Raw genomic sequence first — 23,952 nt, 5'->3', positions numbered from 1 at the left:
CTCACTCAGCTCCTGCTCCTCGGGGCAGTTCTCAGTGTCCATAGAGGAGAAACCCCTGGGCCAGGGCTGTGCCAGCAGTGGCTGGTGAAGCATCTCCAGCACAGCATCCAGGCAGTGCTGCCCATGAAGGAAGTGTCACCTTCACATGGCAGCAGACCCCTGGCAGCTGTCCCACAGCAGTGTCCAGCCAAGGGCTGCCACACGCCCCTGGTCCCTGTTCGGTGTCACTGCACTGCTGGGGAGGATTTGTTTGGGCTGAAGCTTCCCAAGCAGGTGGCAGGGCAGGATCCCAAGGCTCCAGGGTGACGTGTGGGAAGCACCCTGCTCTCTCCCCAGCAGGGACGGGTGCCAGGATTCAGGCTGTGCAGAGGAACTCGTCGGACCAGCCCAGGCAGTGCTGGATGCCATCCCGGCACAGCCTCCTGGGGATGCAGGAGCAGAACTCGTAGTGCACAGGGCTGCAGCTCCACCAATCCTGCCCACATGGGGGGCAGGCAGCCACTGGGAAAGACAGAAAACAAGGAACTGAAATGCTTCTGCTGCACTGACCCCCTCCTTCCTTCCTTACACGGGTAAAACCCTTTCATCCCCCAGCAGAAAAGCTGCTGGTGACAACCCTGTGACTGTGAGCCCACCAAAGCAGACATTGGCTTGGTGCTACTTGCGGGAGACAATCAGAGTGTGACATTGCAATGACCTTCATGGCAAAGAGGTCATCCTGGGGGGAAGCAACTAACTAATTTCCCACACGCCCCCCTTTTTTTTTTTTTCCCAAAAACATGGCAATGACTTAGGAGCAAATCTGCTGCTTATTTTGGCAAGATTCAACTCCTGCCCAACTTGGAGATCCACCCATCTGCTGACCAGCTACCAAAGGCCAATTTGAACAGTTACTATTAACTACAGCCACACATCCCGATGAAACTGCTTCACATCAGCAAGCCATGGAGGAAGAACAATATTTGGGAGCAAAAAGTTTTTTCCCTTCTCAGTTGCCACCAGGCTTTGACACAGAAGCCTCTGCAGCCAGGGGGACTGAGCCTGCATGGCTCATACTCACACTCTATCCCAGCTATTTTGTGTTTTAGTGTGGATGCCAGCCTCCAGGCATTCCCAGCAGTATCCATAAGCACCACACCTGTACAACCTGTAGCAATCCATCAGCAGCAAGGACAGGAGCCAGCAGACAGACTTACAGCTCCCTGTCTCATCAGAGCAGTCCCCGCAGTCGTTCATCCCATTACACCTCTGGTCAGCATAAACCCAGGACCTGGGGCTCCTGCAGTAGAAAACCAGGTGTCCTGGGAGGCTGTGGGGCAAGTCACCTGCAAGGGCACACACACAGGACATGGTGAATTCCCCCAGGCACAGCCACACCGGCTAAAATGGGGATGGCACACACCAAAGTGCTGCCAGGACACTTTCCCTGCAGTATCAAAATAACACAAACAAATGAGGAAGCTCTGTTGTTTAACACAGGAAGTCTGCCCCACCTTTATGCTGGATTAAATTTTTTCCCCAGGGTGACTGAACAATAAATCACCCATGTAAGCATACAGCTTCACTGATGGAGAAAAACTACATCATGGTTTAAAAAAACCCTAGGAAGATCAGATAAGCTTGGAATCTTTAATTCCTGGCATTCCTGCTAGGTTTTGGGCAGTGCCATCTCTCAGCACCTGCCCTACAAAGGCTCTGCCAGGCTTATCTGCTCCTGTGGGCAGCCAGAAGCACGGAGCAGGGTTAGAGGAACCCCAGCTGCTGTCTCAAGACCTTTGCAGGGAATATGCTCACAACAAAACCACTCACCACAGAGCTGCTCCTGCTCATCCTCTCCCTTCCTGCAGTTGCTGATGCTGTCACAGACCCAGCTGGCTGGGACACAGGTCACTCTGTCGTCACACAAGAAGCCTGTCTTGTTATTAGGGGCTGTGCAGAGGCGGTTCACTGAGGGGAAAGCAAGAAAACCTTCATTTTACAACATTTTTGTGATATGAGGAATAGATCAAGGAGAGTAAAAGGGGGGGTTTCTGAAATTAATTTTTTGTTCTGGAATTAATTTCTGGTAGGTTCACAGCAGAGTCTGAAAACCACATCAGTAGGTTTGAGTATGACAGTGCTACCCAGAGTTATCCCAGCCCTATGGAGCAGGACAGCAGAGCCAGGGAATGGCTGGTGGCCATTTGGGCTGAGCAAAGATGGTACAGCCCCCATTATCCTGCTCATCCCTTCCTCCTGTCTGTGCTGAGAGCACAAATAAGCACACAGTGATGGACACAAGGGCTGTGCTCATGCAACACCATTTCTGCCTCCCTTTCCAAAATCATAACCACTCTTGGGATACAACCTGGTGCCTGTGGCAGGAGTGCCAGAGCCAGCCACGAGGCCAGGGCAGCCACAAGGACGAGCAATACCACGACAGAGATGCAGAGGGGTCTCTGTGTGCAGCCAGTGTGGGCACCACAGGGATGGCAGCAGCCTGGGGGAGGCAAGAGAGAGAGAGGTGAGGGATTGAGGAAGGCTGTGGGGTATTTCAGAGGGGAACAGTGCAGGGACATGAGGCTGACATTTTGGGGTCTCTGCATGCAAGACTGGTATGGGCTGCTGGGGGTTAGGGGTTGATAATTGAGTTTAAAGAGCCAAACTCCAACATTAAACACCTCTATCCTAGGTTACAATATAAAGATGGGCCCAAAAATATGTATTCTATCACCATTTGTTGAAACCAGGCAGGGCAGTGATCCTTATCTCTGTGGGAGATATCCTCTGCTAATGGGCCATCTGTTAAAACAAGGTGGGGCAGTGTTGTTTATCTTTTCCAGACCCATCCTTCCTTTAGGAAGATATCTTCTGTTAATGGGCCATTGAGTCCTACTGTATTACTGATAAAATTACATCATCCCAGTCAGGGATGCCCCCACTCAGGGAGAGGAACCAAACATTTCCTACTTAGATACAATCTGAGATTTGGAACACCAAAGCAGCCCTTACAACTGGTTTCCAGAGGACAAGAGCTACCAGACCTTTCTACAGGATCACTACTTCAACAAGACCACTTCATCTGGACTGCTACCACCCCTTAATAGCGAGGTGTCAGCTTGTATTCTGACTCTGTCAGTGGTTTTCTTTCGTACTATTGCATGTATTTTATTTTTTCCCTATTGAATTGTATTTCTGACTTGGAGTCTCTTACTGATTTTGCTTTCAAACCAGTAGAACCTCCTCATGGGAGGAGCACTGGGGCTGAATGGCCCAAACACATCTCCATCAGAGCTCATCCTGTGGACTCAGATGCAGAAGGATGAAGGCCAAGCCCCTGCCCAGCCCTGTGTGACAGCAGTGACACTGAAACACAGGGCAGGCTGGAGTAAGGTGTCCTCCCAGAGCCCATAACAAAACTCCCCAAGAGCTAAGATTTCATTTTACAGCATTTCAGACTTTCTGCCCTAACCAGGCCCATGGAATGAAGCTGGATTATCAGCACAAAATGATGAGCAGGAATTGAAGAGCTGCCCTTTCCCTCAATACCTCCAGGGCACTGCAACCTTCCAGGGACTGCAGCTTTCAGAAAGTCAGGTACATAAATCAAACCAACTGCAGAAGCTAAAGGCCAAACCCAGTCACTCAACACAATGGTAGCACACGAAGGAGCAATGCCAGGCACCCGCCCTCACCTCAGCAACCTGCACTGGAGCTTTTTCTCTAAACCAACAGGGTGTTTTCCTCCATTCCTTCATATTCCCAATAGCAAAAATATATTTTGGCCATCTCAGAATACACGTAAGACAATCTTGCCTGTATAATTGGTTTTGGTATATCTGAACTTAAAAATCTTCAATTAGAATTTTAAAAAGCTTTCAGAAACTTAAAAGTTAAGTTAGAATTTGTCTTAGCTGTGCTTTGTGTTTACTTAGTTGTTTTAATGTTCAAACTCAAGGGAAGGCACAGCCTTTGCTCAACAGCAAAAGGATCCTGGTTCCAGCAACCTCCCCCTCTGCCATGCTCAAGGAGAAGCTAAACACAGATTTCAGCTCAGAAGAGAAATGGTGAATTACAGCATGTCTGTGTCTACAAAACACCTCTGACTACAAAGCACAACAGTTACAGACTTGAGTATAAAATAATGGTGGTGATGAAATGTTGCAAGCTGATCTGCAGGCTTGCTATTTGGTTCTGTTTGATCTCACCTCGTCCTTCAGAGTATGGGCAAAATTTGCTGAAGTTTGGCTATTAAGACATATGGAAAGGCCACAGCAAGGTCATTCTGAGCCTTTCTGTGACAGACAAGGATCACCTATCATAGCACTATACACATGACTGCCAGCTCCAAGCCAGCACAGAACAGCTGAAGTTTATTAATTTTATAGTCTGGACATTTCACTACACAGAAAAGAGGGAAAATCAGTCCAAACAGACCATAAATAGTGGTTGTGTTTTATATTACACTGATAGTTTCAACTGATTTATGCTTTAATAATAGAATTCTGCATTTTATTCATTACCTCTTTTTCCAGAGAAGGACTCTGTTGAACCAGAAGTAGCTACATCACCGTTTCTCTAGAAGGAAAGGGATAAAAGGGATTTACAGAACCTCACAGCCACACACACTTCACCTTTCTAGTTCTCATACCATCTTACCCATGACCATATCTTGTTCTCCATTAGTGTTACACAAAAGCAAAAATTGCCTCGGTGAAAACACGGCCCAGCTTTAATTCCCAAAGCAATCCATCACATCACCTTTTAAACCTTGATTACCCATTTGTAAAACAAGCACTAACCAAGTCCAGCGCTTTATATCAACTCTTCTCTTTTGTATCAAAGTAAGGAGAAACAACTCAGAACCTCAGAGAAAGCAGTGATAAAGAGGTCAGGCAAACAGCACTGTCAAGAACACACATACTTCAGGGAACAGCTGTATGCAGGATTTTTTTGAAGGACTGTACCTGGGGATGAGTTCTGTTCATGCTTCCCAGAGCTCCAGGGACCACAGGGAGTTCTCTGTGCCTGAGCACAGGAATGTTACCAGGATACAAAGCCAACAGAGGCAGGAGGGCAATGGCAGGGCAGTGCTGAGCCTCTGCTCCAGCCCATTGTGAAAGCCAATATCAAACACTCTTGTTCTTCTCTTCTTCTTGTTCTTTCCACAAAACCAAATGTGGTTTTGCAAAAATGCATTTGACAACCCAGGTACTGAAGGAGAGGGAGTACAGGAAGCTGAGGGTGGGAGATGAGCACTCACCTCTAGCTCATGCTGACTGCATTTATGCTTTGTCACAGGAAATCCTTCACAATGAAAGCTTGAGGGAAGAGAGTCTGCTCATTGTCATGGAAGTCTCATTTCTCCACATTTCCTTCCCAAGGCAGAGCTGTCACACTGCCCTTGTGGCAGCACCAGCCCAGGCTCCTGCCAGATGATGAGATCTCAGGAGAGCTGTGCAGGATACAACCATCTGGAACAGCTTTCTTGCTTGGGCAATGAGCACAGGCACAGGAAATCCTCCAGGGTCCTTTTTCACTTGTGTGCTTGAACTTCCAGAACGGCTGGAAACTTTTGCAGCTCAGCCTGCAGCAAACACAAACGTTCAAATACACTTGGAGCCTTCTAAACTGGCCACAGGTCTCAGCACAGCTCCCATAGAGGGGAGTTTTACAGCTTCAAGAATGAAATTTTATGAGCAGCCAGTTTTTCTGTGGGGGTGGTGGGGAGAAAAAGCACCAGCATAGTTTTTGAGAAGCCTGAGTTGCTCTTGCAAGAGGGTCCACAGGACTCAAGTGCTTCCAAATTGTTGCCACCCCAGAGGCCACGACTCCTCCCCAAGCAAGACAATCTCATCAGGGCTGTGGAAGAGAGGCTGGCAGTCAGATTGTCTCTAAGCTGCCTCTGGGAGCCTTGGACTGATTCAGAGCACCACATAATGCCTGACATGGAACAACAACTACAGCTCCAACTTCCCTCTCCATCCCCACATATAAACCCACCCCCAATTATACTGAGTTAATACACTCTTCATGACCAGGACATCTCCAAGCCTGTTCTCACTGCTCCTATCAGTCTTGCAGCAGCTCCTCCTTCAGTACAGCAGCACCAATTTGTCCAAAACAGAAGCTTCTCACAGGAATACATTGCTACTAAAGGTGGTGCTAGAAAACTCTCCTGTTTCACGAAGGATTTTGGGTGAAAACATCCAACACCAAGTAGCAAACAGTCTGCAAGTCTGGGAAGCTACTGCAATATAGAAAAATATCAGACCAAGTGGATCTTAAATTCTGGATCTCTTGCTCTTTAAAGAAGAAGCTTCAGTTTCTAATCAGACTTGATACAGGACTATTTTGAGCCTTCATAAAGCTTATTAGGTGATTGTGAGTTTGCTGAGAGCCCTGTGTAAGAGCGAGGTCAAGCAGGCCAGCTGTGCATACCCTGCAAAACAATCTACAATGAAGAGTTTTAAATGTGGAGTCAACCCCCCTTGGAGACAAATGTCTGTAAGAGATGTCCAGAGAAGGACAACAGAGCTGGGGAAGGCTCTGGAGCACAAGTGTAATGAGAAACTGCTGAGGGAGTTCAGCCTGGAGAAAAGGAGGCTCAGGGGGAACCTTCTTGCTCTCTGTGACTCCCTGAAAAGAGGTTGGAGCCAGGTGGGGGTCAGGTTCTTCTCCTCCCAATTAACAAGCATCAGGACAAGAGGAGACAGCCTCAAATTGCACCAGAGGAGGTTTAGATTGGATGGCAGAAAAAAAAATTCTTCACTGGAAGAGTTGTCAGGCATTGGATCAGGCTGCCCAGGGCAGTGGTGGAGGAAGTACCCCTAAAGCCATGTGGATGTGGCACTTGGGGAAGTGGGTTACTGGTGGCAATGGGTATTGGGGAAATGGTTGGACTCATTCTTGGAGGTCTTTTCTGAGCAAAAATTTCTACAATTCTACAGCCTCATATCTACCACCATCTGTTTCCTGCTCCAGGATTACCAAGCTCAGCTGTAGCCAACCAGGCAGTTGGATTTTAGAGCAGTTACCCCACATCAAAGACTGCTTAGAGTTCAGAAAAATGAGTTCATGACAGCATAAGTAAACTCTTCTGAAGTTTAAAGAAATTTTTAAAAATTGACAAAGATCAGAAAATCTGAAGAGGCAACAAATATCAAGGTTTCCTGTATGCAGAAGGTTATTATTAATTCTAGCACCTAAAAACCCTCAATTTCCCCAAATGTACCTTGGCTATTTCTGCCAGCAGTGAATTGCACACATTTAAGAGGGTCACCTCATTTTTGTCCAGATGATTCATTCTAAACCTGATACAGGTTCAGTTAGGCACATGCCTAAAGAGAATATAAAATGCTTTCTGCCTGCAATTTCAATAATTTAAGGCACTTCATTTAAACAGTGGTTTTGAGCAGAGATCAAACCCAAATTGCAACCTCTGAAAATGGAGATGTCAGTAAGTCAAACATTTAACAAAAAATGAATAAGAAATGACATTTTGCAAAGCCAAATGCCAAGATAGCTTAAAGACTCCATTTAGATTAGAAATCCTGAGAAGCAGTTCAATTACTTGCTAGTATCTGATTTTACTGAGGGAAGGTCTTTTGACAAGTTTACAAGTACAACACTCACCAGATTCCTCAGGCTCTGGCTTGCTCTGGGTACAGCAGTGCCAAGTGCCAGAGTGCCATAGGCACAGAGCTCTCTGTGACCCAAGAGCACATTGCTGAATCACTGGCTGCACTGCACAGATCACTCAGCTGAAATGTCATTAAACAGCAAACAAAAGACAAAACACCCAATGAAAGCATAAGTTGTTTGCTTAACTGAAGCCTAGGGCTGTAAGCAATGAGTTTTGAAGAGAAAATTTTGTGAAATCAAGTCGTCAGCCTAACAGAGGTTGTGCTGTCCAGGCTGGAACAGGCCAAGAGCCACGTGTGCACAGAGCAGCTCCCTCTGCAACCACGTGTAATGGTAAAGGAAAACATTTTAACAGGCCTGCAAACATTTCCATAAGCTATTCAGTTAGAAAAATGGGGATTGCTGCAGTCTCTTCTGGAAATTCCAACCACCACAGTGCTAAGAAGATGGGCACTAATCCCTGAAGTAAAGCCAGCACTGGCAGAGTAATTGCTGAACAGGGTTGCACACATCACATCTGAGCTCTGGCATCCCCAGCAGAGCAGGGCTGTGCTGGGCTTTGCCTGTGCCAGCAGAAACGTGGCTGAAGCGCTGCTGCAGCATCTCTTAGAGGCAGCTCCTGTCCCTGCCAAGTGAGCAGTGTCCCCAAACATCACTTTGTCCCTTCTCAGGCCTCTGCAATGGCACCTCCACAGAGGGCAATGGCTGCTGTCCAATTGAAGAGTTCAGCATGAAGAGGTAAAGGCAATTCTAGACTTCAGATTGCAGTTCCTGCAGGCTGATAGAAACCTGCTTAGAACAAACATCCTCAAGGATCTGAATGCTCCTGACAGCCACTGCTGGGATCTGCACATTCCTACCTGATGGCCCCTGAAAGGCTCCATCAGCTGCAGTCACACCTGCTCACAGGCAAGCTGGGAAGGACCACTGAGCCAGGTTTAAGTAAGGGAATATAAATATATCACTGTACCACCCAGAATCTTCACAGTCCTTCATTACTTTTTTTTAAACCTTTGAGGGAATTCTGTCTAATCAACAAAAACGTGACAGTGAACTGAAGACTCTGCATTCTAGCCAGCATTCACTTAAGACACCTTAAAATAAATGAGCAACACCCCCAACTTGCCAACACTGTGGGAACCAGAATATAATAAGATTCACAAAAAAACAGGTTAGACATGAGGGACATTGTTAGTTGTTGTTGCTGTGTTAGTGAATCACAGCAAAAATCAGGTCACGCTGCCCATGAGAGGAAGGCTACAGAGAGGATTTCACACTGAGCCTGCTGCGGCTCAATAATTAACCATAGCAAAAAGCTATATAGTCAACATTTTCTATACAGTCAATTTTATTTGTCTGCTCTCATTTCTCAGGAATCAACTTGTTTCTGTAAATGAAGTTACAAGACCAGAATAGTTAATCAAGAACAGAAAGTAGAATTTTTCGGAAAACACAGGTGGCTAACTTTACAAGCAATTTAAGACTTAAAAGCTAAAGTTTGACAAAATAACTGACCATGTAACGTTCTACATGTGAAGGGATATGTCTGTAAATTTTAACAAGTTTCCAACTTTCACAAGCTGAGTTTTAGCTTACAGTACCTCACAAATGCTTTCCACCTTGAATATTGCCACACTGTAGAAAAAATAGATTCCTATATTTGAAGACAGGGTTGTTTGTGCATGGACATTAACAAGTACAAAAAAAAATTCAGCAGATAATTTTATAATATTTTCTCTTAACTACAACAGAAAGTGCAACACTAGAAAGGCATCTCCTGCCTACTTAAAATGTCTTATACCTTTACAAAGCTAACTCTGACTGTACACATTACATCCTAGAACACACAAGTAAGTTTGAAAGTGTCCTGGCAGAAGTATGGAAAGCATGCTTACAACTTTTGTAAGCAAAAAGACACAATAGCAAACACCAGTGAAAAGTGATTATGCCTGGAAACAAATTCATGTCTGAATCTTCTCTACTAGCTGAAAACAAAATCCCATGACATTTGTTGATTCTGCAACTTTATTTGCATGTAAAGACTGGCTGCTAAGCTTCTCATCTGAAGAACCATCACAATCAATCAGGAGTTTCTAGCTCTGTTAGAATTAAGTCTATCGGACCCAATGGATTTAAATTGCAGATTGATCCAGATTGACTTTTGTAGGAAGAGGTCCTGCTTCTTCATGTTCCTCAGTCTTGCATCTAACCACAACAAGTGCAGAGGGTGGGTATCTGTTGAGTTTTTGCTCATTCATGTATTCCAAATCTCCATAGATGCTCAGTTTCTGAAACATTTAAACAAGGTACTTTAAGACAAAGACTCTCCATATTGTGTAAAATGAATTTCATTATGCAGCTGCATTCCAGTTCTGATGGCTGCAGCCCTGCAACACAAGGCTTTCTGTAACATCTGAAATTCACAGCTAGAACTAGACTTGCATCCAGAAGAAATGTATGAAATCTGCTAGAACAAGGGCAGACACTGTGCGTGTGTAACAGCTCCTTTGGAGTGCAAACACTGAGTCAGGACTCTCTGGGCATTGGGAGAGTGCCTGTTCCCCTCAATGAGACTCTGCACTCACCAGTAACTGTGCTGTCACTCTGCTCTCACTATTGATCCTCCTGCTTTAAACCCATACTGGGTCCCCCCTACCCCACCCAACCCTTTGGAATAGCTTCATTCCCAGAGAAATGAGAATCAGCCTCCATTTGTTAGGAGCAATCTGAAGGTTGTTCAGAGTACAGCACTACAAACCAAAAGACATTAAGTCTCAATAAGGCTCAGAGCTCCTGTGAGCCACAGGAATGAGCAAGAATGCTCAGCTATAAAACCATAATTTAAATAAACAAAATTGGTTTGCCATCCACAGCCGCAAAATAAAAAACCCTCCTTAACTGAACCTCCCTCAAATATTTCCTAGTCTCTAGACAGCTGTAACATAAAAGCAATACAATGAATAGATCCCAAATACTGTAGTTCTGAAATGCAGTACCTCAGATGGAACATACTGCTCCACAGCTGTAGCTACAGTCGCACAACAAATCCAGAGCAGCACGAGCACTGACAGGACAAGCGTAGTGGTTAAAATCCAACTGGAATTTCTGAAATGAGAAGAATGTTGATAGATTTCATAGACTGAATACAAGACAATGGACCTCTAAAAAGTTTGGCTCATTTCTGACTGCCTTTCCTGCCAATTCATTAGTCTCTGGCTCTTCCAGCTACACAGCCCAATGCAGACTTCTGGGTACTGATATCACAAAAGACTTGCTGGATTCTGTTATGGGGCCCTAAAAATCCTCCTGTTTACAGACTTAAAAACAGATTTTTCTGTTATGCATCTGCAGGGCAATTCACTGATCCTTCATGTGTGAACTTCTAAGGAGAAAGTAAAAAAGAGTTTTAATGAATACAAAGTATTTTCAGCCTGGAAACAAGACATACCAGTGTGCTACATGACACAATCCCAGAACAAAGTGCTTTGCCCTAAAACACATCCAGAGCTAATGAACAGGCAAAACACAGTATTGATTAAACAGTTTCCAGAACACACTCTAAAAACAGAGCAGGAAGTTATCAATATGTTGTTCACTTGAAATAGAAAGGAAAATCAAAGTTGGCAGGACAGCCAGCAGAAAACACGGGGCCAGCACAGCAAAGCAGCCCTAATGGTCAGGTACAAAACTGTGATGCTGTGCATCCTGAGCCTACAGACTTGGAGACTTTGAGACCTCCCAGCAGTGCTGCTTTCACCCTCCTCAGTGGGCACAGACAGCCCAGGACATACATACATGGACAGACACTTGAAGAAGCTGTCGTTGGCTCGCTCCTCAAAGAGTCCCCGGAATGTCTGAGAGCTCCCTGGGTGTCCGTCTGCTGAGGCACAACAGCACAAACAGAGCTCAGGAGAGCAGGGCAAGGCAAAACCCAAACTCCCACACTTTGTGTGCACAGACAGCATAAAAAGAAACTTTTAAAACAGCCCCAGCCTTGCAGGTTTCCATTTCCAGCAGAGCTTGGTTTCTACCACACTTTGCCAAGTGTATGCAGTGCACTCTGCACAGTAAATAATTATATTGAAGCTTTCTAAAAATTTGCTTTCATATGCCACCTGTAATGTCATTTTGTAAACCTGCATGACAGGGAATATTTGCATTTACTCTTCCAAAGCACAAAGAACAACTTACAGGCTGTTTTACTCAGCGACAAGGATCCTTTTGTATCTCCAGCTTCCTGATCAAGCTGTGGAACATACTGCACTTCTGGCTTTGACTAAAACAAAATAAGGAGTTAGGAGATCCTGCTAGAAAGCTTTCACTGATTTTGATAATTTACGTTTTCAGAACTAATACAGAAATTAACCTTAAGACATGCTCTATTCTTTTAAGTTTGAATTTTAAAATGGCCCTAAAGGCAGTGAAATACTAGGAAAAACAAATCACTTTTTACGGTGCTCTACAGTCTTTTCTCTTTCTGGAAGGACTAGAGTTGAAATCAGCAGCCAGGCCACCTTAATCTCAATGAAAAAAGGAAGCACCTGGAATATGACAATTTTGCCATCATCTGCTTGAAGGTAGAAAGTCCATGAGGATGTTATGAAGCTCTGAGCTGAGTCCATCATGTCACTCCAGAATGATCTCACCAGTGTCAGAGGAAAAAGGAGATGAATTCTTGGCATCAGGGACATGAGCTGCAAGCACAACATCAACATTTTTTTCCATTTGTTTTTATATGAAAAGGACAGAAATTATGTTCTTGCTCACCTCTCACCTCATGTCTAGATTTTAATCCCTAGGAAGATTTCTTTTCCATTTGAAGAAATTTAAAAAAGGGAAGACACACTGAACAGAAACAAGTAGGTGGTATTTGAAAAACATGTCACCTACTTACTTGCTCTTGCCTTAACTCAGCAAATGGCAACTGGTTCTGGCATCCAAGATGGCAAGCATATTGTTCATCAGATTGGGAGTATGCTTCAGTACAGGCTGCAAGGGAGAAGTTCCCCAAATGAGATGATAAATTCTGCATTTCAGTTAAGAAAACATTCTCAGTATAAGTTGGATCAGAAACAAAGCAGCAGTTGACAATCTCATTTGCAGGGAAAGCTATGGTAATCCCAGGGTAGCATTTGCTCTGAAGTCTAATGACAGAATCAGAGCTTCAACAGAGCAGGGAGTTGAAATCTGGCTGCAATCAGAGCAAATGATCACCAGTGTTACCCTGGCTGAGCTCAGGGATGCAAGTTCTCATTGATCCTCCCACCACCACTATAGCTTTCCTTTACAAATCACATAAAACATCAGAGAACAACAGAGATGGACTCTTAAAGAGAATAGAGGGACCATCAGTCCATTAAATCCCTTTGAGGTAACAACAGAAGCCATGGTAACACAGGAAAATCAAAGGAGCATTTCCTGCTAATACAGAAACTGCACTGAAAGTATTATGGAATAATTTCTTATGAAAAATGAAGCTAACTCTTTGTTTTAGAAAGAGCTTATATTAATCGCTCTCTAGAGATCATAAAGACCGAGAAATCGAAATTATTTGGAGAGAATAATTAATTTATTCTGCTCATGGACAAATCAGGCAGATGATACACAGGCAAAACTCTACTGCACAATTCTAAAGCTTAGTGGACAGTGTTGCAGTATTACCTGAACTAAAGAATCAAACCAAAAAGCAACACAGAGGACAGCAGCTCCCCCAGTTTTCCAGAGGAACAAATGGACCATCACAAGGACTAAGAAGCTGGCAGGAAGCATGGCAGCAGCAGCTAAACATTTGAATGTTCAGCTCATGGCACCTGAGCAGCCATTCCATGCTACAACCGCCACAGAGTCAGTGTTTGCAGGAGGCACCAGAGACAGAACTGAGCAGAGCAGCCAAGATGGATCTGCCAAGCACAGAACACTCACTCAGGGCACCCACCAGCAGATTACAGAACATAAGCCAGCAAAGACAACAACCCCAGAAAGGAGAGTTAAACCAGAAAGAAGCAACTGTTCCATTACTCTGCGTGTGCTCTATTGCTGCATTACCCTGCTTTATGGCACTCTTTCGTGTGTGGTTTGACAACTATGCTGACAGGCTGTATCACAGCTACTCACAGTGTGACAGACAGGAGCATTAGCCCATTTCTGGAGTATTTACTGCACTTTTGTAACATTAGCATCTTTGCATGCCAGGCTTTCTGCTTCCCTACCTGAGCTGGCCACAAGCTCTCTTCCCTTCAGGAGCTACTGAGAAGACAAAAACCTTCCCCAGGTGCTGGCCTGGTGCTCGATTGTATTGGTAGTAAAGGTGCAGAGTTCCTACCTTTCCTTTCAGAATAAAACTGTGAATCAGCTTCCTCAATATTATTGGAAGAAAGTCCTGTACAATTCCAAAACCACTATTAATTGGCTGTACCACACACCATTCCTGAAGGGACATAAAGGTGTGGCACTTGGGGACATGGTTTAGTGGTGGGCTTTGCAGTACTGAAGGAATGGTTGGACTTGATCTGGAAGGTCTTCTCCAAACTCAAATGATTCTATAGTTCGTCTTCACTGTTAAATCTTTGCTGTAACACTCACAGCCTCAGAGGATTAGTAACCAGTACTTAAAAGCCTATTCCAAACAAAACACGTACCTCATTCCCAAGGGTTTAGCTGCAGAAAAAGCTTAAGATGTAGGCTAGACCACAAGTTAAAAGGCACATTAAGATCTGTGCTCTTGCTCCACTGAACAATTCACTTCAATATACAAATTTGTCAGGAATGGCAAATGGGACTGATTGTCACAGGGAATTATTAAAAGACAAGGGTTCATTTGCCTGAATTTTCCCACAGGCATTGTGTTTTCTATGACAAACTGTTTATAGTAAAATGCAGTATTTCTAATTTATTTACAGAGACTGATGATACTTGAGAAATTCAGGAAAACAGCAACACTGAAGAGAAACTCACAGAGAATACAGAGAGACTCAGCAACACTGAGGAGAACTCACAGAGAACTTTCCCATGAGACTTTTTTTATATATATCCCGTATATAGATTTTAAGAAGCTGTTAAACCCAAAGCAACCGAAAGAATGCCACCAATTCAGCACCACCCTTTCAGGCACTGCAGCTCTCCCCTGAACTATGTCTTCAGCTGGTGGGATGCTGAAGGGGTCTGAGGGCTCACCAGAGTCACACTCCTGTTTGGTCCGATTCAAATCGGCGCCATCGTCCACGAACTGACAGATGGAGAAGAGTCGGCAGCCACGCTGGCAGGCAAACAGCTCCTCTTCCTGGGGAGGCACAAGGAAAGGCTTGCATCCCTCCAGCCCACAACAAATTGTCAGAAAACTAGCATTTTTTATTGTTTGGTTGGGTGGTTTTGTCCTCCTTCCCTCCACCAGACGCACAAGCCAACTCAAGGTGAAATGGGATGAACTGAAATAAACCCAAGCCAAGCAGCACTAACAACCTCTGGATTTATTTCACACTGAACTGTTCCTTCTGCAGTGGGCAAACCTGGAACAGCAAAGGCTATTTTGTAATTCCAGACGCACAACCCACAAGTAAAATGAATGTTTTAGAAAGTGTTGTGTTTGAAATCAAGAGACAGTGCTGTAAAGGATTTATTGATGCTTAACTCTACAAAGAGCAGAAAATCTCCAGTCTCAGAACTGAAATAGTAAAACCCAGCAGGAAAGGATAGATATCCTCTAATTTTGACAGTGGAATACAATGTATCTAAAGAGACTAACGACTCTAATCAGAGCTACAACAGAACTATCAGAAAAAGAGATTATTTTCTGATGTCCTACAAAGTATCCTGCTTATCTGCCTGCTCCACAAACACAAATGTTTATTTATTATATTGTACTGAAGGGCAAAAGTGCTTCCTCACTGCCAACTCTTAAAATTAGGCAAATATAGAAATCCTACACCTGGTATTTCTTCTGCCCACAGCTCCAGGGGGACGGATGTGAACTAAAGCCTTTGTCACAGGAGTGTCCCACTGACCACACCCTGCCACTGACCCATGAATCAGAACTTCGAAGCCAGCAGCCACTCAAACTGCACAGGTGCAAAACAGGCTCTGAATTACTTTAACAACAACCAAACACACCACACCTCTTGTACAACCTGCTGTAAATGACCTGGCTATTGTAACTCAGACCAAGAGCTTTAAAGGCACAAACGTAGAAAAACACGAATATAAACTAAAACCTAACGCTGACAAAGTGGGTGGTGCTGTAACAGAAAGCGTTTTGTAATTTGATATCCAGATAAATGAGCTGTACAGATATATTTCCACCACAGTCTCAATGAAGTTTGTCTTATTTTCCACTCACAACTAAAACAAATTTCTTTCAATTTCACCAGCAGTTTTGTAACAAACACTACATGTAAAAGAAGTGACTGTATTAGTGGACAGCTCCAACAACACATGACAAAATTCTTATTCAAAAAGTAAAGTAACAAAATTGAAGAGTGCAATAAAAATCACGTAAATATCAACCCTCCTTGAACTTCAAAGGTCTTGCAAGAGAAACAAGAGCAATATACCAAAACAAGCCATATATTTACTCATATTTCACACAACTCCCTGTTACTTCTTCCCAGCTAAAAAATCCAATTGAATTCCATGGGGAAGCAGACAAAGCCCTGTTACCTGACCCTGGCACTGCTCCACTTGCCTGCTGCCTTCCTGTGAAACCCCAAATACAGGGTAAGAGATCCACCTGCTACACAGCTGACAATAAAGTTTATTGGCAGCAAAGAACAAGGAAATATGAGATTTTTAATCTCGGATTTTCCGAATTTAAGCCCGTAGTTCAAAGGCATGCAAGCATGAACAGCAAATTCTGGGGGGTGAAATTAAATTCCTATCAGATACCACTTCAGTATTTTATAATGAGATAAAAATGCCCATGAAGGCTCTGACGAGCTACTTGTTTGTCATCATTTTATGCTTCATCCTTCAACATCCAAGTGCCACAATGGCACCCTGACTCAGGATCTCTGCCCTGCCACGAACACAGCACTGTTTCAGTGCCCAAAATATGGAACAGCCCCAAGACAAATTACAGCTGCCTTTTTAAGAACGGAAAGGGGAAAAAAGAGAGCAGCCAAACGCCCAAAACCCACAAAAACCCCAGCACTGACAAAGCTGTAGCTTGACAACAGCGCTTCACTGGCAAGCAGCAGCCTACCCATGTATTTACATAACGAAGTATCTGTCTGTAGAGAAGAGCCGGGGCTGCAGGGGGACAGGGGCAAAGGAAGGGCCGTGCCAGCCCCGGGGGAGGCAGAGGGAAGCGGCGCAGGTGCCGGGAAGGGCCCGCCCGTACCTTGGGGTAGGTGTGCAGGGGGTAGGTCAGCTGGCAGGCGCGGTGACACGATGCCGTGTTGCCCAGCACGGAGTCGAAGGCCTCGGAGGAGGCGGCAGGGAGCGGCCCCGAGGCGGCTCCCGCCTGGATCACCAGGAACAGCGGCAGGAGCAGGAGGAGGACGGGGAGGCCTCCCCGCCGCACCGCCATCTTCGTCCCTCCGCCCCGGCACCGGCCGCCGGCGGCTTCTCGCGAGATGTGCCTCTCACGGAGCCTGCTGGGAGGTGTAGTCCGCGCCGCGGGGCATCCCTGCCCATTCTGTCAAGCCTCGCCCCCGGAGGGAACTACCGTGCGGAAAGGGCGAGGCAGCGGCATCATCTCTCGCGCGAGGTTTGCTGGGAAATGTAGTCCGCACCGCGGAGTACCCCCGGCCATCCCATAGGGCCTCGCTCCCGGTGGGAACTACCGGGCGGAAATGGCAGGGCTGCAGTGGCGGCTTCCGTGAGAGAGGGCGGTAGGGCGAGCATGGATCGGTTCGTGGTGCGCCGCGCCCGCGGCCCAGAGAGTCCCCGCCGGGCCGCGCCCGGGCCCCGCGTCTGCCGGCAGGTCACCCTCGAGTCCCTCAAGGCAGGTCACCGGCGGGAGGGAGCGGGGGCACGGCCCGGTCCTGCCTCCCGCAGCACCGGCTGTGGCACGGGCGGGGCAGCGGGGGAGCAGCGGTGTGTGAACACCGGTTCTGCACCGGTGAAATCTTTGCAGCGTTTAGGTGGGATCCGAACAGGGAGGTGGTTGTACAGATGCAGAAGGCTCTACTGCTTTGGAAGGGGTTCCATGGGTTATAACTGCACGGTGCAGGGTCAGGCTGGGCACACGATTCGAGGACAGCTCGGTGACACTGCCAGCCTTGGCGTTTCCAGCTGGATCTCATCCCTCTCCAGCAAGGAAAACCCTTCCATTCATTTCATGGATGTCTTGCGTGAGACCTGCACGGGAGCTGAACCCCTCATGGTCACCTGCTTGCGGAAACACAACAGAAAAACATTTGCTGCACAAAAAATCTCATCGAGTGTGGCAAAAATGGTGCATAAAGCACTGCAGTTGTCTGACCACTGCTGGATAAGATGCCTCACATCCCAAATGCGAGACTTGCACTGTTTGCAGTCTGTTCTGTCGAGGTCTGTCGCAAAACCAGTGAAAAACACTGCAACTGTGCAGTGTATTCAGGTCTACATTCGTGTTCCCTAATGCTTTATTTCTCACCTTGCTGGCATTGTTTTACTTCTGAAGTCGATCTGAGCTGTATTCTAAGGATAATCAGCCACCTCCCTCTTAATCCTTTTTCCTATTTAGAAACATTTATACAATGGATTCCTTAAATCCAGAACACTTCTAAGGGGTATTTGCAACATCCCCATGAAGAGTTTGGCAAACCAGGGTGAAGCCTATCACTTTGTTTGCTGGTTACTTTGATTTGCATGAGTTTTCTAATTCCAAGCAAGTACCCATCATATATTCTGTGCCATGATCAATAATTCATGCATTGATAACAGCCCCATTAACTGAGATGAAGGTGGTGTCCTTATTTATCGTAACAATATTCCACTTTCCTAATGGCTTTTCTCTTTCCCAGAGAGTTGTGGTTGTGGAAGACATAAAACGATGGAAGTCTATACTTGAGCTTCCTGGGCAACCAAAAGAGAACCTGATGGAAGCTTTGGAGGAGCTAAAGAAGAAGATACCTTCCAAGGAAGTGTTACTTTCCACTAAAATAGGTACATCTGGTCTATCTAAACTGTGAATATTAGGCTGTCTTGTGTCTGCTTGGCTTGTCAGTGCACTAGAGATTAGTCTGGAAGCTTTTTAAGAAATGAGGAAATTGCTGCCAATGGAATATTGTTGATATCAAGCCTGCAGTTTTCACAGCTTGTACTGAAAAAGCTGATTTTCCTCCCAGAAAATACTGCATCACCCCTTTTGTGGTCAGAGTTTTGAAGAGCTCTTCTTGGTAAATGTGGTTTTTGTCTTACTCCTGCTGTCCATCAGTGCTCATTTATCTGATTTAGCTGAATCCTCTGAAGGTGTGAGAAAATCTCTCAGACTGGCCCGGAACTGCTTCTTGCATTCTCACACTGAGGAATCCCCAGCAGATGGGCAGCTCGGAGCAAATGGCACAGCCCGATGGCCGCCTCTTCTCCACGGGACTTGGGGGAGGGATAACGTGTGACCACATGGTCCCTGCCTTTCCTGAACAGAGAGAGCATGCCGGCCTTTGTTTGCCTTCTGAGCAGCCGGATCTCTGTTCACAGAGCGCTGGAAAAGGAGCTGCGATCCGCCCCTTTCCCTTTTCATTTGTCATGTTTAGCTTATTCAGGCTTTTCCCGGGATTTATCCCCATGCCTGCCTGAATAGCGCCGGCTGGGGAGAGCCACTGAAGCCTAACAGTGACATCTCCTGGCCGGCAGCGCTCCTGGCCAGGGAAAAACACCCCTTTGGAAGCAGGAAGGTCCCTTTTTTCTCCTCGCAGGGGAAAGCCTCTTCTGCGCTGCCATACAATGGGAAGACTGGAAAAGATGGGAAAGATTCTGCTTGGAGTCACTGTGGTGTTCCCGTGTTAAAATGCTACAGCCATCACCAACAATATCTGCTTCCTTAAAGGGGTTCCCAGTTAAAAACCAGCACTTTTTGTAGGCCAAGCTTAGAAGTCTTCATCAGATCCAGGAACAGTGTAAAAAGCCAGCGTAGCCCTGTGTTAAATAAGTGTTGCTCCACACCTTGGTGACTTGGGAAGGTGATTTTCGTAATTCCTCGCTAATTTCTCAAGCTCCATGCTTAAATCCTAGTAATTTTTTTTATTTACGTTTGTGTCAATGCTTGGTTGTTTTGCTGAGACTGGAGTTAAGGATGTGTGTGTCTGCTTTAGCACAGATATGATTTAACAAATTGTATTTTTCCCCACCTGGCAGTCCCAAAGGAGCTGTTCTGTTTTCCAGGTCACACTGTGAACTCGATGCGCAAACACCGTGACCCAGACGTGTCCAGCCTCGCCAAGGACATCTACAGGGAGTGGAGAACCTTCATCAAGGAGCACTCCAACAGGCCCCCCATTGAGGTCAGGAGTGATCCCAAGACCGAGGCTTTCAGGAAGAATGCTCGGAAACTGCTCTCTGAAGCCCTGGAATTAGAGGTACAGTGTAACAGTGGTGGGTGCTTTTGCACCACTTCATTAGTGGTTTGTCTTAAGTCTCTTCTGTCTTCACTCAGAGCCAGGATTAAAAAATACATGAAGGAAATGGATTTTCTCGTGTTTGGGCTTGGTTGTTTATTAAATCTTATCTAAAGTACAGAACGTTCAGCAACACTTATAAACACTTGCTAGAAGTGAGCAAAATGGAGACAGATCCAGCTAGCTACAAGTCTCTTAAAGCTAAACAGTCCAATAGAGAATTAACACCTGTATTATTTATACTTTTAACCCAATAACTAAATTCCTGTGACCCTCAGTGCGGCACTAACTGTCCAACTGGAAACTATTACCTGAAACCACGAAGAAGAAGGAAGATGAACACTGAAAGAGACACCACCCAAAAATCCTCCATCTTGTCCCATACTTATTAATATATTATAAAAACCTCAAATTTATAACCCTTCACCATGTGAAAGCACACTTCTATTTAACTACAGACCTGTGATTTTCACTCCATTACTCAAATTTGGAAGCCTTCTCCAAGGCCTCAGGTCAAAAGCAGTGTTTCTCCAGGGGGTCAGTGCCAGAAAGCACAGAAAGCTCAAAACCCCAGGTTTCTGGGATCCATTAGTACAGTTCACAGCCACTTTGTGGCTCCAAAAATTCCTTCTTGTGGGAGCAAGTTAAACCTTTTCCAGCTGGAGCTACTGCCAAGCTGGTCCTGCCTGCAGAGTGGGGACAAGACCAGGTGATCTGTTCCTATTTTTAGAGATTCCTAGCACATCCCTATTTATAAGTAACTTCATTTGCAAGGTAGATAATGTTTTTTGGTTGTTAACCAAGTGAACCTGCTAATTGTAACCAGCAAGGTGTACTTGCTGTCATTTCCATAACCTGTTTACTTGTGTGGCCACTGCAGTTGGGCTCTACAAGGAGGAAATTAATAGAACATGAAGTTTTTCGTACTAAACAGCTATAAAAGCAACAGTGGGACTTTTGGGGTGTTTCCTAGTTAAATATTTGTAAATTTAAATCTATAGCAAAAACTGAGAGACAAGGTTGACAGTATACAAAACTGATAAATAGCAGCTCCCTCAGGTATGTTTAACTAAATGAACAAGCCTTTGCTGTAAGGCCTAATAACTAGCTTGCTTGATCTATGAAATGCCCTAATAATTACAATTTTCAATTTATTCATTAATTATCCTTTAAATAAGTCAAGGCTGACAAAAACGATAAGGGAAGATGGGATTGAGTGGATCCAAGGGGCTTTTTGCTGGTGGGTAGTAAAACCTGTGTGGTGAAGGACTTGCAGGAATACTACTTAGCTCACTCGTTATCTCCTGCATGCAAAGCATGGGAGATTCCCCATCAAAAAAGGCAGAAGTGAAATTGAAGCCATTTCTTGAAGGGTGAGGGATTTTTTTTCCTAAACTATGCTGAATTACAGGTTTTGGCACGTGTTGAAGCAATAACTACATAATTAACATTTAGCAAATCCCTTTCTGCGTTCCTAATTACACCTCCTTCTACACACAGAGAGCCCACATTTCCCATTATAGCACCAGGCAGAGTTGCCAAGCGTTTGGCATGTCTTAGAGTTGCTGTTGGAATCAAGTTTAAAATAGTATCCAAGGTACCTTATATCAGCAAGATCAAAAGTGAGCTTTATGGAGACACTACAGCATAGCTTATAATTGCAGTTGAGCTTGATACCCAAAGCTTGTCACAGATTAGTTTCCTGTTGTGATGGCAAAGTACTGCCACCCAGCTGGAGGTGGGGATATGTTCCCTGCCACTGACCACATTGCCTTGTCCCTTAATTGCCAGGGTGGAATTAAATTGCTCTTCCTGTTACACTTGTGATGGGAAGCAGATTTCCTTGAGTCTAAGCTGATTAATGAAGAAACACCGAAAGGCACCAAACTCCAATTTCAATCAGCTGGCCTCCTTATTAAATGTAAAGATCTAATTTTATACTTTGCTGTTTTCAGATTGATCACCCACTGGCTGAAAATATTGAGCGTGAAGCTTTTCATCTCTGCTCCCGCCTCATTAGCGCTCCGTATCGCAGGGCCGTGCGAGCCCTTGTCTTCTCATTAAAGCACAAACCTGAGACCCGGGCAGGAGTCAAGGATGGCACACTCACTGTCCCTGCCTTTGTACAGAGCCATAAAAAGTGAGGTGTTTGTGCTCGATCCCGAGGGAGAACTTCCTGTGCCTGCATCTCCATGGAGCTGGGAGCCCTTCCTGCGGTGAGGGGAGTGCAGGTGACTCCCTGGCACCCCTCTGTGAACAGGTCTGCTGGAGGGAAGAACTAATGATGGAATGGGTGCTGTAAATCTGACTTGGTAGAAATCCATGTGGGCTTGTTGCAAGGAAAGTTTCTTCTGCTCTTCTGTGTATTTTCATTCACCTGTTTCTCTCTTCTGCCCGTTTGTTGTAGCTCAGTTTAGTTCCATCCCTGACGTGCATCTTCAGGTGTAATCAGCTGAATAACCCTTTTGAAGGAGCAGCTCTGTGCTGTGCTGGCTGGAAATACTGGGAATTATGGGTAATTGGTCCATGGGAGGGGATTCCTGGAGGATAATTGCAAACTCTAGTTAGCCTTAAATCAGCCAAGTCTGCTGCAGCTGGACCCTGCCTGTGGCAAGAGCTGTTTTGCCACAGTGATTTCCCTTTGCTGCATTCCAGAGCTGGATGCAAAATGGATTTCAGTTACTTCCATCATCTCAGCCATCTTGTGATTTGGGCATTTTCTAAAGCCCAGGGTAAAGGTGCTGTCTGATGCCTCTGCTGTTCAAGGAGCAGCTCGTTCAGCCTTCCAGACCTCACTCATGATGTCAACATGGTGCTTGTTCTTACTGTAATGTGAAAAAATCTTGTGATGAATTTTATAAATAAAATATTCCTTTTAAAGGCTTTTTTTCTTTCTCTAAAAGGAACATGGTTCAGAATGGTTGCATGAGCAAATCTAAGCAACAAACTATTGTTTAAATTCTTTCTAGTTATTGAAAATCGGAATTCTTGCCTCTATTTGCTCTGATTTCTTTTGTGCCAGAAGTTGTCTTGTTCTCTATAAGCTATTATTATGGCTGTTCCAGGCATGGTGTTCATATCTTCACCTAAAAAATGATTGACTGTCATGACTGGGACCTGCTTTCTCATCTGTAGACCTTTAGAAGAAACACCTAAAACTTACGTGAGTTGTTGAACTCCATAAATATAATTAGATAATTGCAGGTTCTCTTAAGAATATCTTAAACTGTTTTGTTTGCTTGGGCCAGTGCAAGACCAGTTTTGCCTGTATGCATTGCAGGTGTCCTCAAACAGCTGAACACAGAGGTTTCATTTGTAGGAAGTTAAAGTCAGGTGTGTTGGAGGCAGAAACTGGCAGATCCGTGGGTGGTGATGGTGTGGGTGATACTCAGTCAAACGTAACACTTGACCAGGCAGTAGCAAAAAATGGGAAAACCCTCAATTTCTTACAAGCAATCAGCTCAGAGCTGCAACGCCAAGACCTGCAGTGTTTATTTTCAGCTTCCTGTTCCTGGTGCCAGGCTGTGTTTTCTCTATTTGGGTAACGTGACAAGCAAAATTCCTGAAAATGATGAACTCCTGGTCTAATGAAAGTCAGGCTAAAGAAGTTTCCCATACAGGTCAGATACAGTCTGCTAAATATTTTTCACTTAGAAAATAACTTCAAAGATGCAGAGTTGCTGCAGATGAGCAGAAAACTCTCCTATAAATTTCCTCTTAAATGGTTGATATTTTTGCCTAACTTGTTTCAAAGGAACCCAAGTGTAAAGCTCTGGGTCCAGTTCTTTTGATGTTA

At 45.1% G+C, this 23,952-nt stretch overlaps 3 protein-coding genes across 5 annotated transcripts; 1 reads left to right on the top strand and 2 right to left on the bottom strand.

Moving 5' to 3' along the window:
- Window positions 1–215: 215 nt before the first annotated feature.
- Window positions 216–5,113, bottom strand: LDLRAD1 (low density lipoprotein receptor class A domain containing 1). Its single transcript, XM_014870677.2, has 6 exons — window positions 4,947–5,113; window positions 4,503–4,557; window positions 2,348–2,479; window positions 1,810–1,947; window positions 1,197–1,325; window positions 216–501 (listed from the first exon to the last, which is right to left on the bottom strand). The coding sequence occupies exons 1-6, from the start codon at window positions 4,965–4,967 to the stop codon at window positions 356–358; spliced, it is 621 nt and encodes a 206-aa protein (XP_014726163.2). The 5' UTR covers window positions 4,968–5,113; the 3' UTR covers window positions 216–355.
- Window positions 5,114–8,953: 3,840 nt separating this feature from the next.
- Window positions 8,954–17,269, bottom strand: TMEM59 (transmembrane protein 59). 2 transcript variants are annotated; one of them, XM_014870597.2, is made up of 8 exons: window positions 16,955–17,269; window positions 14,797–14,902; window positions 12,518–12,612; window positions 12,165–12,317; window positions 11,815–11,899; window positions 11,419–11,503; window positions 10,620–10,728; window positions 8,954–9,911 (listed from the first exon to the last, which is right to left on the bottom strand). In XM_014870597.2, exons 1-8 carry the CDS (start codon window positions 17,141–17,143, stop codon window positions 9,756–9,758), a joined length of 978 nt encoding a protein of 325 aa, XP_014726083.2. In that variant the 5' UTR covers window positions 17,144–17,269; the 3' UTR covers window positions 8,954–9,755. The 2 variants fall into 2 exon arrangements, with proteins under 2 accessions (XP_014726083.2, XP_014726084.2); XM_014870598.2 differs by having other exon boundaries at window positions 11,419–11,500; window positions 16,955–17,246.
- On the top strand, window positions 17,201–23,036 carry TCEANC2 (transcription elongation factor A N-terminal and central domain containing 2). Of its 2 annotated transcripts, none has more exons than XM_014870596.2 (4): window positions 17,201–17,560; window positions 18,564–18,705; window positions 19,924–20,117; window positions 22,112–23,036. In XM_014870596.2, exons 1-4 carry the CDS (start codon window positions 17,459–17,461, stop codon window positions 22,298–22,300), a joined length of 627 nt encoding a protein of 208 aa, XP_014726082.1. In that variant the 5' UTR covers window positions 17,201–17,458; the 3' UTR covers window positions 22,301–23,036. The 2 variants fall into 2 exon arrangements, with proteins under 2 accessions (XP_014726082.1, XP_088025806.1); XM_088169680.1 differs by having other exon boundaries at window positions 17,436–17,564; window positions 18,568–18,705.
- The last annotated feature ends 916 nt before the right edge of the window (window positions 23,037–23,952 follow it).

Source organism: Sturnus vulgaris, chromosome 9, assembly GCF_052056855.1.
Source record: "Sturnus vulgaris isolate bStuVul1 chromosome 9, bStuVul1.hap1, whole genome shotgun sequence".
In the NCBI taxonomy this organism is placed as follows: Eukaryota; Metazoa; Chordata; class Aves; order Passeriformes; family Sturnidae; genus Sturnus; species Sturnus vulgaris.
The sequence above is the reverse complement of the archived record's forward strand: the minus strand, read 5'-3'. Positions and strand labels throughout refer to the sequence as shown.